Here is a 19880-nt window from a genome sequence, read left to right as displayed (position 1 = left end):
CCAATGGTGTTTTTTTAGATTAGGACTGCCAAGATACAAGGACCCTTGACGTGGGTTGGCAGCTTCAATATTGTGGCCATAATATCAACCAATACCTTGCATACATTATGTTTTTGGTGCACTGTACATTTTTCCAGGGTGCGCCTGGGCCCTAGATGGCTCTGTACACTGTGGCCTCTGTTCACACAGGATGCATCATGGTTAGCCCGCTATATATATGGCGTCATTAATAGGCTTTTCACCATATACTTTGCAGTCCTGTGTGAACATGCCACATACAGACTATTTTTTTGCACGGATGCTCCAAGCAGCCAATTCCTGATTGTAGGTTGGCTGCATCGGTATTATTTGCACCTGTGTTTTCGCTATCTTCATTTGGGCCTGGTGCACCCTGGGTAGTGCAATTGTTGGAGGCCTTGAACAGGTAGGCATCCCTGCCTGTGTTCTGGTGTTTTTTTGTTTAGTTTAGTGGAGGGTTTCCTCCAATGGTGTTTTTTTCGCATTCCCAGGGCCTGAAGGAGAGTCTCCTCTCCTCCAGACCCTGGGAACCATACGCACCGCACACGCCGAAGATGACTGGGAACTTATAGGAACTTCCGATTCCGATTTCCGATATCACAAAAATATCGGAACTCGGTATCGGAATTCCGATACAGCGAATATCGGCCGATACCCGATATTTGCAGTATCGGAATGCTCAACACTAGTGTTGATCAATAATAGATCATTCAGTGTGCATAGGCTGCAATTATTTTCAGCAGCGCAGATCCTGTTTACACAGGACAATGCACTGCCACAAAAGATTATGTTTTTCGGTAACCAAAAGATCATTTCACACCAAAAATGTAGTAAATAGTGTTTACCGCATTTGTCCGGTGAAAGGCAGCCTGTTTAGGCTGCAGAATTATCATGAAACAAGTGTTCATAGTGTAAATGGAGCATTAGTCCAGGACCTTTACACATATGGTATGAGTTCACAATATTGAGTGGCCCTTAGGTTTTTCACAGACTCCATATTAGGTCTCCTTCACATGTTCATGTTTCCAGTGCGGATACCACGTGCACCCATAATAACCTTTGTGCTATGCACATGTCTGTGTTTCTACATGGATTGTGTGTTCGTGCAAAACACACAAAGACGCACGTTTTTTTTTCTGGCAGTATAGATGACAAGGGCCAATACAAGTCTATGGGTCCATGACAAACACGTTCAGCACGCGGATGGAATCCATGTTCTGTAAATGTGCTGTCCATTTTTAACATTGCAAACTATAGGAGAAACTTTGTAATTTCTTTCTTTATCCATACTGGAAAAAAAACTGATGACACACTAATGGTAAAAAAGGACACTCGGATGGCACACTGATGGCACCCTTATGGAAACCACTGATAACACGGGTACCGGTATTCGAAGTTGTAGTTGTAGCAATGACTGGGGATGTCATGAGTGTGTCACGTCCTCCTGGGAGATCTGGGGGTAGAAGATCACTGTGTATTGTGAATCACAGATCTTCGATTTAGCCTGTGTATTTGGATCCCATATTGAATTAATTTGGTTTCCTTTGGTGTTGAAGAGGTTAATGACCCTTTCTATGCTGGTCAGAAACATGCAGCTCCATTTCAGCTGCTTCTGATCTGGTCCTTAACTCTTCCTATAAAACCTGGCCAGACCCTCTCTGTCCTGCCGATGAAAGCTCTGCTTCCTTGCTCTTAGGAGACTTGGGCCTCTCCACCTTTAAGAGAAGCCCTGGGACAAGGATAGGTAGGGTCCCAGCTCCAGGGACAGTTTGAGGCCCCTGTTCCTTACTGAAGACTGTCAGAGCGTGACAGGGGAATAATGGCATATAAGTAATTTACTGCTATCTATAAAAATAAATAAAACCACTATAAAAATGAACTAAAAATAACATTAAAAAAAAACAAATAAAATGATCTTAACGTGTTAATCATTGGCTGTGCATGTCTGTTCCAGGATGTGGTTTATGTATTCTGCATTCTACGCTTTTACTTCTTTCTTACCTTAGATTCTCCTTCACCAAAGGGGTGGAGTGAACCTTTCTCATTGGCACTGTGTTTTGCTTGGTGTGCATCTATGCTTGCCAATTGAATGCAATATTTTAGGTTGTCAGATTTCAATGACAGGAAACAAGCAAGTGGCAATTCTGTATACGAGAGAAAAGAAAATCGTTACAGATCATGAGTACATTTCAGTCTACGTCATTTATCAATCATTCATGTTCTCATTACTTATTTAAGTAAAGAATACCAATGTTCAGACATGGCAAGCTGTCAAGGAGCAATGTTAAAAGAATGACTAGACCTGTGTCATTCAATACAGATGGTAATTCATCCCTGGTAGAACAACCTGTCGATCATCTAATAATTAAGTCTATTAATTGTGGGAAAACAGCCTGACATATGGTTGGCAAAAACCGTGATGTATGCATCAAAACCATATGGTAATATGCTATGTTTTCCATTTAAATATTCAGTGGTAATTGAATTTTTTTGTCATTATTTTTATTTTTAATATCAATTAATTTAATATGTAAAAGAAATAAAAAGCCACTGTCTTTTTACAAAAGTTAGGGCAAATCTTTAACCTGCATTGGCAGCTTTTGGAAAAGCTACATCAGAGTTGGAAGGGGTCTTTCTAATGATTGTACCTACTCTAAAGGCCCCGTCTCACATAGCGATTTACCAACGATCACGACCAGCGATACGACCTGGCCGTGATCGTTGGTAAGTCGTTGTGTGGTCGCTGGGGAGCTGTCACACAGACAGCTCTCTCCAGCGACCAACGATCAGGGGAACGACTTCGGCATCGTTGAAACTGTCTTCAACGATGCCGAAGTCCCCCTGCAGCACCCGGGTAACCAGGGTAAACATCGGGTTACTAAGCGCAGGGCCGCGCTTAGTAACCCGATGTTTACCCTGGTTACCAAAAAAAACAAACAGTACATACTCGCCTTTTGGTGTCCCTTGCCGTCCGCTTCCTGCTCTGACTGAGCCGCCGTACAGTGAGAGCAGAGCGCAGCGGTGACGTCACTGCCGTGCTGTGCTCTCACTTTCCGGCCGGCAGTCAGTCAGAGCAGGAAGCAGACGGCAAGGGACCTGACGGACATCAGATGGTGAGTATGTAGTGTTTTTTTTTTTTTTACATTTACGCTGGTAACCACGGTAAACATCGGGTTACTAAGCGCGACCCTGCGCTTAGTAACCCGATGTTTACCCTGGTTACCAGTGAAGACATCGCTGGATCGGTGTCACACACACCGATTCAGCGATGTCAGCGGGGCCTCAACGACCAAAAAAAGGTCCAGGCCATTCCGACACGACCAGCGATCTCACAGCAGGGGCCTGATCACTGGTACGTGTCACACATAGCGAGATCGCTACTGAGGTCGCTGTTGCGTCACAAAACTAGTGACTCAGCAGCGATCTCGCTAGCGATCTCGCTATGTGAGACGGGGCCTTAAGTCGCTAACTGCTCCAGTTAAAGGGGTATTCCAGCATCGACAAGCTATAACTTATGGACTCACCGGGTGATCTCTGTTAAATCTCTGTGGGTTCCACTTGGACCTCCAATTTATCACTGAAAGCCCTGCTGCCAGGAGGAAATTAACTTTGTTCCTCCAGACTCTGACTTTAAGTCATAGGGCTCGCTCCCACTTGCGATTAAATTGGACCAATGTTAATTTATGATTGTGTGATCATCTGTAATTTATTTTTTTACCAACTCGGATAAGATCATGATCAGACCGGAAAAAAAACGCAGCATGCTGTAATTGTATACGATGACTGTATGCGAAAATCAGATTGCATTCACGAATAGAAGTCAATGAGTGCAAGCAAAAAAAATCGGACAGTAGTACTTAGACCATGCGAATGCCGTCCGATTTTTACACACCCACATCTTTGAAAACATAATGAAAGCGTAGAGTAAAATCACAGCAAGACCCGACAGGATAGAATATATATATCTATATATATAATTGTCTGAGGGGTACTTCCATCTGTCTGTCGCGGAAATCCCCGGTCGCTGATTGGTCGCGGCCAATCAGCGACAGGCACAGTCCGGCCGCGAATTGGCCCCTCGCTACTCCCCTCCAGTCAGTGCCCCCTCCATACTCCCCTCCAGTCAGTGGCATAACACGGTGTAACGCAGTCCATTAATGCTGCTATTAACCCTGTGTGACCAACGTTTACTATTGATGCTGCCTATGCAGCATCAACAGTAAAAACTTTTTAATGTTAAAAATACTTAAAAAAAATTAAAAATCATTATATTCTCACCTTCCGGCGCTTTTTCCGCTCCTCACGATGCTCCGTCCCAGGAATGCATTTCGGCAATGACCTGAGATGATGAAGCGGTCTCGCGAGACCGCTACATCATCACGTGTTATTGCCACAATGCATTCTTGGGAACGGAGCATCGCGAGAAGCATCACTGAATGCCTGGCCTGGATTCGGGGGCCGCCGGAAGGTGAGTATATAACTATTTTTTATTTTAAGTCTTTTTTTTTAACAGGGATATGGTGCCCACATTGCTATATACTATGTGGGCTGTGTTATATACTGCGTGGCCTGTGTTATATACTACGTCTCTATGCTATATACTACGTGGGCTGTGCTATATAGTACGTGGCTGTGCAATATACTGCATGGCTGGGCAATATACTACGTGGCTGTGCTATATACTACGTGGCTGTGTTATATACTACGTGGGCTGTGTTATATACTACATGGACTGTGTTATACACTACGTGGGCTGTGTTATATACTACGTGGGCTGTGTTATATACTGCGTGGGCTGTGCCATATACTACATGGGCTGTGTTATATACTACGTGGGCTGTGCTCTGTACTACTATACATATTCTAGAATACCCGATGCGTTAGAATCGGGCCACCATCTAGTATATATATATATATATATATACACACATACATACATAGCATAAATAGATATAAAGATGTCAGTGACATATATAATTAGTACAGTGCGTGTGTAGCTTACCGTACATGTATTTGATTAATAATGAAATCAATGTCTGAAAAAAATGGGATACCATTAAATTTTATTAACTAGCAGAGGGAAAGCGGACAGCTGGGGGGCAGATGTTCATAACTTGGGAAGGGGGTAATTGTCATGGAGCTTCCCAGGCTATTAATATCAGCTCACAGCTGTATAATAAACCTTTACTGGTTATGTAGGGTCCCACTATAATTAATAACCAGCAAAGTCTAGGCAGACAAATGTGGGCTGATATTAATAGCCTAGGAAGAGGCCATAGATATTGGCCCCGTCCTAGACTAAAAACATCAGCTCTCAGCTGGTCCAGAAATGGTGCATCCATAATATGTGCCAATTCTGGCACTTAGTCTCGCTACTCCCATTTGCCCTGGGGTAGTGGCAAGTGGGGTGGTAGTATTGGGGTTGATGTCATTTTTGTATTGTCAGGTGACAAGACGCCTCCATTACTAACTCCATAGTAAAACTGTAAAAAAAACTAACACCCGGAATAAAGTCTTTTATTTGAAATAATAATACAGACTCCTTTAATGAATCTACATTTACCAAAAACATGTATACTCACGTCAATGCCTAATTCACTGAAGCCAATGTCTCCTTTAAAAGAATTAAAATAATAAACAACCATATTCCTCACCCATCTGCTGAGAAGATAATAATCCAATTGTCTAATGACGCGTCTAGTTCTACAGTGCGTGTGTAGCTTACCGTACACGTATTTGATTAATAATGAAATCAATGTCTGAAAAAATGGGATACCAATAAATTTTATTAACTAGCAGAGGGAAAGCAGACAGCTGGGGGGCAGATGTTCATAACTTGGGAAGGGGTAATTGTCATGGAGCTACCCAGGCTATTAATATCAGCTCACAGCTGTATAATAAACCTTTACTGGTTACTAAAATGGGGGACTCCCCAAAAAAAAGATGTAGGGTCCCACTATAATTAATAACCAGCAAAGTCTAGGCAGACAAATGTGGGCTGATATTAATAGCCTAGGAAGAGGCCATAGATATTGGCCCTGTCCTAGACTAAAAACATCAGCTGTCAGCCACCCCAGAAATGGTGCATCCATAAGATGTGCCAATTCTGGCACTTAGTCTCGCTACTCCCACTTGCCCTGGGGCAGTGGCAAATGGGGTGGTAGTATTGGGGTTGATGTCATCTTTGTATTGTCAGGTGACAAGATGCCTCCATTACTAACCCCGTAGTAAAACTGTAAAAAAACCTAACACCCTGAATAAAATCTTCTATTTGAAATAATAATACAGACTCCTTTAATGAATCTACATTTACCAAAAACATGTATACTCACGTCAATGCCCAATTCACTGAAGCCAATGTCTCCTGTAAAAGAATAAAAATAATAAACAATCATATTCCTCACCGGTCCGCTGAGAAAATAATAATCCAATTGTCCCACGATGCGTCTAGCTCTGCTACATCTAGATGGCAGGCTGCATTGTTGCATAATGCGAATATATAGCCTGATATCCAGCGGTGACATGGTAAAGTTGAGCGGAGTTCATATCCAATGCACTCATTTCACTTCACCGACGTCACTGTGAGCGCGAGAAAGTTCATCGGAGTTCAGAGCCAAGGAATGCAGTTCAACTCAATGACGTGAGAGCAAGCACCGTTAGAACATTTCCCACAGTGCTCCCTCTGACGTAATTGAGGTGAAAGGAATTCATTGGCTGTGAACTCCAATGAGTGCCATCAGAAAGGTCATCGGAGTTCAGAGCCAATGAACTTAGTTCAACTCAATGACGTGACCGTAAGGAGTGGTGAAAAGAGATGAAAGGAGTTCCTTGGCTGTGCACTCCGATGACAGTTCTCACGCTCACAATGTCGTCAGAAAGATCTTACACTCACAGTGACGTCAGTGAGGTGAAAGGAGTTGATTGTATATGAACACAGCTCAACTTTAGCACTTCACCGCAGAGCACTGAGCTGAGCAAGCATATATACATATATATACTGTATATACAGTATATACAGTGGGTACAGAAAGTATTCAGACCCCTTTAAGTTTTTCACTCTTTGTTTCATTGCAGCCATTTGGTAAATTCAAAAAAGATAATTTTTTCTCTCAATAATGTACACTCTGCACCCCATCTTGATGAAAAAAACATAAATGTAGTAATTTTTGCAAATTAAAAAAGAAAAACTGAAATATCACATGGTCATAAGTATTTCAGCAAACACACTATAGCCCTCTACAACTCCAGTCACAGACACTGAATGAGATACTTGGTCTTCATTTTATCTGCATATAGTAAAAAGAAAGCCAGCTCACGTAGTACTTCAAGTCCAGTTTGCATGGAACCAGGTGCATCCACACCAGATAATGTGCTCAAGGGAAAAAAAGGGTTGTTGTTCCAGCATCTGGTAAAATTAGTTCTTTCTTTATTTGAAATCCATTAAAACTTGTAAAAATTACAATGGTTGCATAGACAAGGCGGGGGAGCAAGATGCGTTTCGAAAGAAATAAAGAAAGAACTAAGTTACCAGATGCTGGAAACAACATCCCTTTTTTCTTCATGTTATCTGCCACGCCCCTGGAGTGGGGATATGTGAGCCGTCATTCCCACCCATCTCTTTTGACTGCTCGTAAGACCAGGTCCTGGAGTGCACTAATAACTCTCTCAGCACTATATATGCTGGAAAATGCTTTTTGAGCTAACGTCACCGAAGCTACCAACCTCGATGATGCATATCTCCCCTCCTGGACCTGTGCATGTGTAGGGGACAGGGACCTGGTGAGCTGTGCAGACGGGTGGAACCATTGTTGCCGGGAGTCGGGGTTCCGGGGGACGGATTTGAGGGGCGCAGGGGAAGCCAGGCTCATGTGACAGGAGGCAGAGTGACGCAGGGAGAGGAGAGGATAAAAAGCAAAACGCGCGAAAGCAGGGGCAGAGAAGCGCGGGAAATCTCTGAGGAGAGGAAACTGCAGCGCAGTTGTCGTGTGTGTGCAGGCCGCAGTGAGACTTGCTGGAAGCAGGGGGAAAACGTGCAACAGACACTGCGGGCAATTATCAGAGCCCCCAAAAAGAGGCGCATTCGTCGTCAGCGACCCCCCCAGGCAGAGGGGTAGCGCTGATCAGCTCAGGGACAGTATTACCGTGCTCCCCGGGAGCATCTTGCCACAGAGTGTTCCGGACCCTCCTGGGATTTTCATAGCTGTGACTGATACTGATCATTCTGCTAATTCTCCTCAAAAAGACTCCTCTCTGGACGTGGAAACTGTTACCCCGGATCAACGTCCGCCTGTGGGAGGTAACGCAGCACCGCAAAAGACATTCTGGACTCGAATCTACACCTGGGCTCGACGTCGGAGGACACCGCCTTCCCTCACCATTAGGACTACGTCGCTGGCGGAGCCTCACCACCGGGACTACATCGCTGAAACAGCACTGATAAGTGAACGTTGTTGACTTTACCTTAGTAGGGGAGGTATTAGTGAGGCGCTGCCGCGTTCTTCGGGTATAGTTCAGGCCTCCTATATAGTAGTTAGGATTGACTGTGATATTGTAGACTTGTACTCAAGTTCCCTGCGTGGAAAACTGTTGTTATCTTTTTGGTTGGAAGTTAAAAGAAAAGTTAAAAACGCTGTTTGCTTTCTGGCTCCCATTTGTCCCTGCATCCTCCTTTACCTGCTGTCTCTTCATTTGGCGTAGTCGGCAGGATGCAGGATCCAAAGAGGGAGTCAGAAGATACGGAGGATGGGGCTGGGCCGAGAGCGTCTCTCTCATTGGGGGCCATGTTGAATAATCTGCCCAAGTTTAATGGGAGCAACATGTTGTTGTGGAGTTGGACTGAAAGGATGCGGGGGCTGCTGAGAATGCATCCTATGACCCCGGCCCTGGAAGCAGAGGTGGCCATTATGGCCTTAGACGGAGAGGCCCGAGATTCAGTGATGTTGAGACCCCCCACAGAGCGGAATACTTTTACCGGGGTGTTAAATGTGTTAGAGGGGACGCACGGGGATCCCACCGACGTGGGAGAGCTGCGGGCCCGGTTGTTTGGACGGCGACAAAAAGAGGGCGAGACTGTCACTCAGTACATGAATGCTCTGCAAGAGCTAAACATTGCAATCGTGCGGAAAGATGGTATGGGGATGGGACATGTTGACGTGACCCTGCGCGACCAGCTGGTGACGGGACTGCGAGATGAGTTGACCAAACAGGCTCTACGTGAACGAGTGCGGGTCGACCCGCGCCTGACTTTCTCCGACATAGGCAATGAGGCCCGCACCCGGGAGCAAGAGAGGGGGGTGACGGTCCTGACAGGAGAGACTCGGGTTATCCAGACTGCTGCCGCAGGAGGGGGTGAGCCGTCGTGGGTTCAGGAGATGCGGCAGGAGCTCAAACAAATCAGAGACGAACTGGCTGAAGTTAAAAAGAATGCGCGAAGCCCAAGGGAGCTACCCCGGGGGCAAGGGTCTGGGAGTCCAGCTCGTGGCGCTCGTCCAGGATATTATCCGGTCCCCGGTGCTTGTTATGGTTGCGGGGAGGCCGGACATTTCGCACGGGAGTGCCCCCGGAGAGGGAGGGCCTCGTCCCGTCAGGCGTTAAACTAGAGGGCTCCGAGCTAAGGGGACGACGCTCGGAGCCAGAGTCCCCGCGGATGGGTGGTGAAAGTCCCGGAAATTTGGTTGCCAGCTGCCCCCTGGTTTGGGCAGAGTTTGAAGGGCGGGCTGTCCGTTGTCTGGTGGACACCGGGTCCCAAGTCACGACTATGCCCGAGGCTTATTTTAGAAAACACTTTCCTTTGACAGTCAGACCCCAATGGGGTCCCGTAATTCGGTTACAGGCCGCCAATCAGCTGCCCATCCCAGTGGAAGGGGTCACATGGATGCAAATATCTTTATGTGGGAAGGACCTGGGCCGCCGGGGGGTTGTGTTAACACGGGGAGATCCCGGCCCACAACATACTGTGACCTTGGGGATGAACGTATTGAAAGATTTTGGCAGTTTTCTGTTAGGGGAGACTACACAAGAGACACTCAATCAGTGGGGGACCAGTACACCACAGGGCTCCGTGTTCAGACAGTTAGTGAGGGAAGTCCGGGTACAAGAGACCTGTCAGGAGGGAGACATACTAGGGAGAGTAATTACTTCCCCGACAGCAAAGGTGACGTTCCCCCCAGGACAGACTGTTATATCCCTGCCCATACGAGCTCGCATCCCTCTAGAAGGAGTACAAGTACAGATTGAGCCCACCTTTACATCCCCTTTGCCCACAGGACTGCTGGTGGCCCGATCCCTGGCTACTGTTAAAAATGGGGCCGTACCAGTGCGATGTGTGAATGTGGACGAACACGATGTCGTGCTACAGGTCCGAAGTGAGATGGCCAAAGTGTTACGACCTTTAGAAGTGATGCCCCCTCCAGATACTTTGCAGTTAACGGTGGATTCCCCTGATCCCTGGATGGTCAGTGTCCGGTCTACGCAGGATCCTGAGCCAATAGCGTTTCGAAAGGGTCAAACTATTCTGGAGCACATGCGGACAGAATTATCGGGCTTGGATCCATCACAGATCTCACAAGTGCAGCGACTCCTTGGACATTATGCTAAAGTGTTCGCACAACATGAAGATGATTTTGGCTGTACCACGGCCATCGAACATGGAATTCCGACCGGAGATACAGTGCCCATCAGGGAGCGGTACAGACAGATTCCCCCGCAGATGTACCAGGAAGTAAAGACGTTGTTAGGCCAGATGCTACAAAAGGGAGTGATCCGCGAGAGTCAGAGCCCGTGGGCTGCCCCGATCGTGCTGGTGCGGAAAAAGGACGGCACGCTCCGGTTCTGTGTGGACTACCGTAAGCTAAATGCATGCACCGTCCGAGACTCTTATCCACTTCCCCGTATTGAGGAGTCTCTCTCCGTGCTGGGTCGGGCCAAATATTTTTCCACCTTAGACCTAGCCAGCGGATACTGGCAGGTCCCGATGACAGAAGCAGATCGTCCTAAGACAGCGTTTATCCTTCCCATGGGACTATTTGAGTTCAATCGAATGCCGTTTGGGCTGGCCAACGCTCCAGGCACCTTCCAACGATTAATGGAGCGGTGTCTGGGGGATTTGAACTTCGAGGCCACTCTCATTTATCTCGATGACATCATCATCTATGCTCCAACATTCGAGGAACATCTGTGCCGACTGGAGCAGGTACTAGACCGGTTACTGAAATACGGGCTTAAGGTGAAGCCCCAGAAGTGTCACTTGTTCCGGGAACAGATCGAGTACCTGGGGCATGTGGTGTCCGCCGAAGGAGTCCGGCCATCACAGGAGAAGATTGCCGCAATCCAGGAGTGGCCCACACCGGAGACCGCCAAGGATGTACGGGCGTTCTTGGGCCTCGCTGGGTACTACCGGCGCTTCGAGAAGAACTTTGCTCGCCGTTCTCACAATCTACAAGTCCTGCTGAAAGGAAGCTCCCCCAAGGAACGGGGAAAGAAGATACAATGGCAGGAGCCACAAGAAGCAGCGTTCCGGGACTTGAAGACAGCTCTCATGGAGCCGCCGGTGTTGGCTTATGCGGACTTTTCGCAACCGTTCATCCTACACACCGACGGCAGCTCTCAGGGATTGGGGGCTGTGTTGTCTCAGGTTCAGGATGGGCGGGAGAGAGTGATCGCCTATGCGAGTCGGTCTCTTCATGACTCTGAGTTGAACCCGGACAATTACAGTTCTTTCAAGGTGGAGCTGCTGGCCGTGGTGTGGGCTATGACGGAGCGGTTCGCTGAGTACCTGGCCGGTTCCGAGGTGCTGATACGCACGGATAACAACCCATTGGCACATCTGGAAAATGCGAAATTGGGTGCCCTGGAACAGCGCTGGGTAGCCCGGATGGCCAAGTACAGATATCGTATCCTCTACAAGCGAGGAGCGGAGAATGTTCATGCTGACGCGTTATCTCGTCTGCGGAAGAACCCCCCAAGAACTAACCGAGATGAGGAGCTGGAGGGAGAAGAAATCCCCTACGCCATCGGGGGCGCTGCTCGGACGGCTGTGAGCCGGGAACAGACCGGGAACGGAACGGCTACAGGACTGTTGGTTCAGAGTCGGGACGAATGGATACGGCTGCAACAGGAAGACCAGGAACTAGCTCCATTGCGACAGTGGATAACGAATGGTCTATTGCCCGTGAGAACCCCTGGACAAACTCTCCCGTCAGACCTGAACCTTCTTCTGCGGCAGTGGGAGCGCCTAACTCTTCAGGACGGGCTCTTATGCCACTTAACCATGGCTCAGGCAGATTCCGAGCCAACCTGGCAGATGGTCTTACCAGGGCCCATGGTGGCCGCAGTTGCTAAAGAAGCTCATGAGTTCGGGGCACACTTCGGAGTGAAGAGGACGTTTAAGTGGCTGCAAACTCGGTTCTATCATCCTCGGCTGCTTGCGGAAGTACAAACTGCCTGTAGACAATGTCGACAATGTGAGCTAACCAAGTCACCGGAGGAAAGGGCGCCTGTGCAGAGCATCACGACGTCTGCCCCTTTTGAAGTATTAATGATAGACTACATTACCATTGGAGCAGCGCATCAAGGCTACGAACACTGCCTCGTTATGGTAGATCATTTTTCAAAATTCGCCGTAGTCACCCCTACCCGTGATCAGACAGCTGAGTCGGCGGCGAGCGCTATCTGTAAGAACTTTATTCAAGTTTACGGCTGTCCGAGGCAAATACATTCGGATCAAGGCGCCTGTTTCTTGGGCAAAGTCATGGAAGAGCTGCATCGCCTCTACGGCATTGATAAGTCACGCACCACACCGTATCACCCCCAGGGAAATGGGGCTTGTGAGCGGTTTAACCGGACTTTGCTTCAAATGCTGCGTGCGCTAGAACAAGATCAGAAGGCCCGCTGGCCGGAGTATGTGTCTGACCTAGTGTGGGTCTACAACAATAGAGTTCATCAAGTCACAGGACGCACCCCGTATGAAGTGGTCTTTGGGCGCCCAGGAAAAGGCATGACAGATCTGGAACTGTCTTCGGAGGAAGAAGGCCCCCGAACAGGGATGGCTTCGTGGGTGCGTGATCATCGGCATCGGCTGCAGACCTTACACCGACTGGTACACACTCGAATTCGGGAAGTGGAGCATCGGAGCACCCCTACAGCAAAACCCCCAGAGTTCCGGCCAGGTGATCGAGTACTCGTTCGAGAGCAAAGACCGCAAAACAAGTTAGACCATCGTTGGGAAAAAAACACCCTATCGGGTGCTTCGCCGTATAGACCCGCATGGACCTGTATATGAAGTACAGTCTGAGGCCCCCGGAAGTACAGGTACTCGCATTCTTCATCGCAACATGCTCCGGTTGTGTCGCTCTGTTGACTCGGACACCCCGGAATCCGCAATCAGGGAAGAGCCACCTACGACTGAGTCCCCCAACAACCATTGGTGGGATGAAGAAGATGATGAAGAAGAAGAACGGCGCCAAAATACTCCCCCTATCTCGACTACTACACTACCCCTGACCAGTCACCCTTCCGCTGACGACATTCCCCCAACACCCCTTACACAAGGACCCGAGCCACGACGTTCTGAACGTTCTACTGCCGGTAGACCCCCAACTCGCTACAGTCCTGACTTACACACTAGACAGACCCAAGTGTGGAACAACCCGTCAGGTGGGCGACCTGTCAGTGAGAAGGCCTCGCCCGGGGACTGGTGAGCATACAGGGTGGGGGAATGTAGGGGACAGGGACCTGGTGAGCTGTGCAGACGGGTGGAACCATTGTTGCCGGGAGTCGGGGTTCCGGGGGACGGATTTGAGGGGCGCAGGGGAAGCCAGGCTCATGTGACAGGAGGCAGAGTGACGCAGGGAGAGGAGAGGATAAAAAGCAAAACGCGCGAAAGCAGGGGCAGAGAAGCGCGGGAAATCTCTGAGGAGAGGAAACTGCAGCGCAGTTGTCGTGTGTGTGCAGGCCGCAGTGAGACTTGCTGGAAGCAGGGGGAAAACGTGCAACAGACACTGCGGGCAATTATCAGAGCCCCCAAAAAGAGGCGCATTCGTCGTCAGCGACCCCCCAGGCAGAGGGGTAGCGCTGATCAGCTCAGGGACAGTATTACCGTGCTCCCCGGGAGCATCTTGCCACAGAGTGTCCTGGACCCTCCTGGGATTTTCATAGCTGTGACTGATACTGATCATTCTGCTAATTCTCCTCAAAAAGACTCCTCTCTGGACGTGGAAACTGTTACCCCGGATCAACGTCCGCCTGTGGGAGGTAACGCAGCACCGCAAAAGACATTCTGGACTCGAATCTACACCTGGGCTCGACGTCGGAGGACACCGCCTTCCCTCACCATTAGGACTACGTCGCTGGCAGAGCCTCACCACCGGGACTACATCGCTGAAACAGCACTGATAAGTGAACGTTGTTGACTTTACCTTAGTAGGGGAGGTATTAGTGAGGCGCTGCCGCGTTCTTCGGGTATAGTTCAGGCCTCCTATATAGTAGTTAGGATTGACTGTGATATTGTAGACTTGTACTCAAGTTCCCTGCGTGGAAAACTGTTGTTATCTTTTTGGTTGGAAGTTAAAAGAAAAGTTAAAAATGCTGTTTGCTTTCTGGCTCCCATTTGTCCCTGCATCCTCCTTTACCTGCTGTCTCTTCACATGCACGCACACACAATTTGACGTCAAACTCAGGCAGGGAGACACAGGCACTTGAATGCATCAGTGCCCATCAGACTTAGCTTGCTGAACCACTAGTGACAGAGACTACAGCATTAAAGGGGAATCTATCAAAGTATAAAGAGGTGTTGTGAGGAGCAGCCCATTGCACTTACATGGTCCTTAAAGTGAACACGACGGAGTAGAATTCAATAACTGGGTTTTACCTAGTGGGTTTAGAGTCATTTTGTTAAGTTTATAAACTGCTGTTCTGCATCACCAATAGGCCATCCCTGGCATTCATTTGATTGTTCCAGTTCTCCAGGTAAATGCTCGGTAGCTGCACTGGGAGGGTGCACAACTAGGTAAATTATATTAATATAGTCAAAATTTAAGTGCACACTGAGTGATGCAGCACAGTGGTCCCGTTCAGGTCAGACCGGGTGTGTGTGAATTAACCTGTTACATTTTGTTGGTTGGTGGAAGTTAAGCTCTAAACGCACTAGATGGTGACACCAGACGGACAGTGATGGTGCGCATTGAATCTGAGAGAGACTCCATAAAGAAGATATTTTCTCTGCTGGAAAGTGTCAATTGAACTCACGTGCAAGTGGTGCATTTGAGGAGCGAAATCTTCAATTGGCCACAGCTTGAGGGGGAAACTTTAATGCAGTATGCAAATGCCCTCCAGGAGGCAATGCAGGAGATCCGTAGTCAAGACTCAGAGGGCATAGGCGCCATTTAGGAGCTGGACCAGCTCCTGTAGGACCAGTTTATTGCTGGGATAGCTAGTAAGCCTTTACAAGACAAGCTCCGAGACATGACTCAGGGTAACTCACTTTCACGTTTGTCAACAGCTACCTAGTTGCTCTAGAACGGGAAGAGGAGTTAAATCAGGTGATCAAGAAGTCGGTGAACAGTTTCCAAATCACAGAAGCTCGGACAGGATCCGAATATGCGGTGGTCCTGAGAGAAGCAATCCAGACCTTGACGACAGCACAGCAGGAGCAAATGTGGGAGCTCCGTCTAGAAATAGATCAGATGAAGACTCAGTAACCCCATACACCACCCCATACATTGCAGCCTACAATCAAAGGCGCAGGCGCGCCAGACCTACCCAGGACCCAGGTGTCCTTTTGCAGGCAAGATATCCTTTACACCATTCAGTGAATTTTGCCAACAGCGACTATATGAATAAGACCCTATGAGTGTCGAAACGTTAATATTCTTGTGGCCTCACCATTTTCTCTATCCCTGAACCAATTCCTTATTCATGAATTGTATTATCGCTGCATCTACATCTATGTAATAAAGTCTTCACAAGCATCTATCAAGAGTGTATGGTGATTGAACATTACCCCATACACCACCAACAGCACCACAATCCAAGGATCATATGGCAAGGCCAGCCAGGATGCAGGGTCTTGTAAGTCATGACACATCGAAACTGAGACCCTTCTGGATGTCTCAATGCTTGCGCTTCTGACGATATCACCAGAGAGTGTCCTGTGAAGTCTCACGAGATTTCGGCACTATCTTCAATGGAGCACGGTGACCCGCTCCACTGTGCAGGCGCCAGATTCTCAGCCCCGCAGTGTGAATACATCATAACACACTGTGGGGCGGAATCTGGGACCTCCGCAACACGCAAGCGCGATAGCCTGATGTCAGTTCCTGGGCAACACACACTGCGCATGCCCGAGAACTGTTGGCACAGCGCAGGCACCGGGCATATAACAGCAACACAGGAGGAGGCGCACAGACACAAGAGGGGGATGATGGACGGCTGGGAGGCAGATGAAACGGGGAGACACCATACGTCTGTGACTCAATATATGTATGGGGCGCAATTTATAAAAGTCAATATTTCAGTGTCACTAGAGATCAGAAATATAAGAGCCACCTTCATAGAATGCAGCCTTAGTGCTCCTGAAGGTGGCTCCTTTACTTAAAAACATCCTGGGGGGGTGACAAGTTCCCTTTAATGAGCAGGGGCATGTGATCGCTTGGCCCTAAGAGCTGCTGGCAGCGGAACAAGATGCAGCTAGGGCGCGTAGGATGTTGGGTTTTTTTGTTTTCTTTTTATAGGGATGAGGAACCATGCATACAAGGACAGAAATGTGGAGCCATGCAGACAAAGACAGGGATGGAAAGCCATGCATACAATGACAGGGAAGGGGAGCCATGCATACAAGGATGGGGATGAGGAAGCATGCATACCAAGATAGGGATGAGGGGGCAATGCATATCCGGCTTATACTTGAGTCAATACGTTTTTCCTGGCAAAATTAGGTGCCTCGGCTTATACTCGGGTTGGTTTATACACATGTATAAATGGTATATTAGTTATCATTGGAACAGGTGATGTGAATACTCGCAAGAGTCAAGAAAAAGTTGGATCATAGATTGAACCCTTTTGGACACAACTGTAAGCTTCAACAAAGGACCTTTTCATGTCAACTTCACCTAGAAAAGCACTTTTTTTTAAAGTTTTACAGTACAGCTGGAAAAGTTGCCAAACTGTGAAAAACACAAATATGCAGAAGCAAGATTATTTTCACCAGTTTTCTCCAGTTAAGTCTAGCATTCTTTGCTGTTTTTGCAAGATAGATTTGGATGGTTCAGCCAAACAAAAACTTTGCTCTGTAATGAAGAGGGTCTAAACCAGTGGTGGCAAACCGATGGCACGTGTCTGTGTGCACAAGACTCCAGCACCTACTTCAGCTGGATCTTCGTCCTTGGACACACATGCAGCTGAAGTGTATTGCAGCGCACAAACTTGCCAGGTCCGTGTGCACCAATACACACTGTTGGCCAATCAGAGGTCAACAGCTGACGTCGGCATACACGTGACTGAGTTCATGGCAGTGATGTCATATGCACCCGTCACTTGGATGCTGAAGTCAGCTGCTTGCTTCAGAAGGCAGCGTGGCGGAGGAGAGGAAGGTAAGTAGGAGTGTTTATTGAGTTTTTCTCTATGCGTTGAACAACAGCGACCTCGGCAGTATGGGGGGCATACACTAGGATTGGGGAGCATATACAAGGATGGGGGAAACATATACATGGATTGGGGGGCATATACCAGGATGGTAGGGCATATACTAGGATAGGGGGGCATACACCAGGATGGGGGAGAGGCATACACCAGGATGGTGGGAGCATACACCATGATGGGGGGAGGCATACACCAGGATGGGGGAGTATATACAAGGATGGGGGACCATATGCATTGATGGGGGCATATAAATGGGATAGGGGGAGCATATACAAGGATGGGAAAAGCATATAAATGGGATAGGGGAGCATATACAAGGATGGGAAAAGCATATACCAGAATGGGGAGAATATACAAGTATGGAGAAACATATACATGGGGCAGGGCCGGCATTAGGGGCAGGCAGACAAGACAGCTGCCTAGGGCCCTCGCTAATCCAGGGGCCCCCTCCAGCCAGTGGCATGCCGCTAACAGCAGCACACCACGCTGCCGCTATAGATGCCGATACAGTTGAAAGCAGTGATTGAGGAGAGAGTGTCATGTGATGCTCCCTCTCCTATCACTCCCCCTCTGCCTCTGACTCAGCATGTGCCAGCAGTGGAGCTGATCAGACATTCTGCAGAAGTTAGAGCAGCAGGGGGACAATAAGAGGTAAGTATTGTGTGTTCGTCTGCTGCACTATAGTGTGTGTGAGGGGAGTGCACTGTACAGTAGTGTGTGTGTCTGCTGCACTATACTGTGTGTGTCTGCTGCACTATACTGTGTGTCTGCTGCACTATATTGTGTGTCTGCTGCACTGTACTGTGTGTGTTCATCTGCTGCACTATACTGTGTGTGGGGAGACTGCACTATACTGTGTGTGTGTGTCTGCTGCACTATGCTGTGTGTGGGGGGACTGCACTATACTGTGTGTGTGGGGGTCTGCATTATACTGTGTGCTGGGGTTTGCACTATACTGTGTGTGGGGGTCTGCGTTATACTGTGTGGGTGGGGGTCTGCATTATACTGTGTGGGGGTCTGCATTATACTGTGTGTGGGGGAACTGCACTATACTGTGTGTGTGGGGGGTCTGCATTATACTGTGTGTGGGGGGTCTGCATTATACTGTGTGGGGGGCAAAATTATACTGTGTGGGGGGGGGACTGCACTATACTGTTTGTCTGCTGCACTATACTGTGTGTGTGCACCTGCTGCACTATATTGTGTGTGGGGAGACTGCACTATACTGTGTGTGTGTCTGCTGCACTATACTGTGTGTGGGAACTGCATTATACTGCATTATGTTCTATGAGGGGACTGCATTATACTCTGAGGGGACTACATTATACTTTGAGAGGGGGCTGTATTATACTTTGAGAGGGGGCTACAATATACTCTGAAGGTGCTGCATTATACTCTGAGGGGGCTGCAATATACAGGGCTGCATTACACTCTGAGGTGGGATGCATTATACTCTGAGGGGGCTGCACTATACTCTCTCAAGGACCATGGGGAGTGCATTGTACTACATGTACTATATGGGACCTGCATTATACTGTATCGAAGACTATCTGTACCAATCATTCTTCCTCAGCCGGAGACAGACATGCAGGGCGTCTCTCCAGACTACTGCATTTCTATCTTGCAGAGATGCGAGCCTCCGTAAGATAAATTTCACCCGTGCAATGTATCGGACGCGGTGAATCAGCATGGTTCAATGAACACACGCAGATTCACCTGCGTTCAATAGCTGGCAACGCTTTGGACGCAGCGGACATGAACTGCGTCCAAAGTGCTGCTAATTACTGAACGTGTGCACCTACCCTAAAAAGGCCAGGAAACAAATGACCAACAACTTCAATATTGTCGATCACGCTAGTTTAGTGGCCTGAACTCAGCTCAAGTAAATACAACTGAAATGTTTCTGTGTGATGGTGCAATATGTGAGAATTTGGTGCCCCACTTTAAACTTCTGCCCAGGGCCCCACTTTGTCTAAAACCGACACTGAGTGGGGGAGCATATACATGAATAAGGGGAGCATATACAAGGATGTTGAAGCATATACAAGGATGGAGGAGCACATACCACAAGGATGGGGGAGCATATACCACAAGGATGGGGGGAGAATATACAAGTATGGGGGATATATACCAGGATTGAGATGCATATACCAGGAAGGAGGAGCATATACCAGGATTGAAGAGCATATACCAAGATGAGGGCATATATACCAGGATGAAGGACATAC

The 19880-nt window shown here is 48.1% G+C and overlaps 1 protein-coding gene across 5 annotated transcripts in view; it reads right to left on the bottom strand.

The window, feature by feature from the left end:
• Positions 1-19880, bottom strand: part of REPS2 (RALBP1 associated Eps domain containing 2) — a 303614-nt gene that overhangs the window by 170638 nt on the left and 113096 nt on the right. For all 5 annotated transcript variants that reach the window (XM_077296311.1, XM_077296312.1, XM_077296310.1 and 2 more), the window contains exon 3: positions 2020-2162. In XM_077296311.1, the coding sequence (XP_077152426.1) occupies positions 2020-2162 (143 nt within the window). The remainder of the gene's footprint in view (positions 1-2019; positions 2163-19880) is intronic.

Source organism: Ranitomeya variabilis, chromosome 3, assembly GCF_051348905.1.
Source record: "Ranitomeya variabilis isolate aRanVar5 chromosome 3, aRanVar5.hap1, whole genome shotgun sequence".
NCBI classification, from domain to species: Eukaryota; Metazoa; Chordata; class Amphibia; order Anura; family Dendrobatidae; genus Ranitomeya; species Ranitomeya variabilis.
This window is presented reverse-complemented; position numbering and strand designations above follow the sequence as displayed.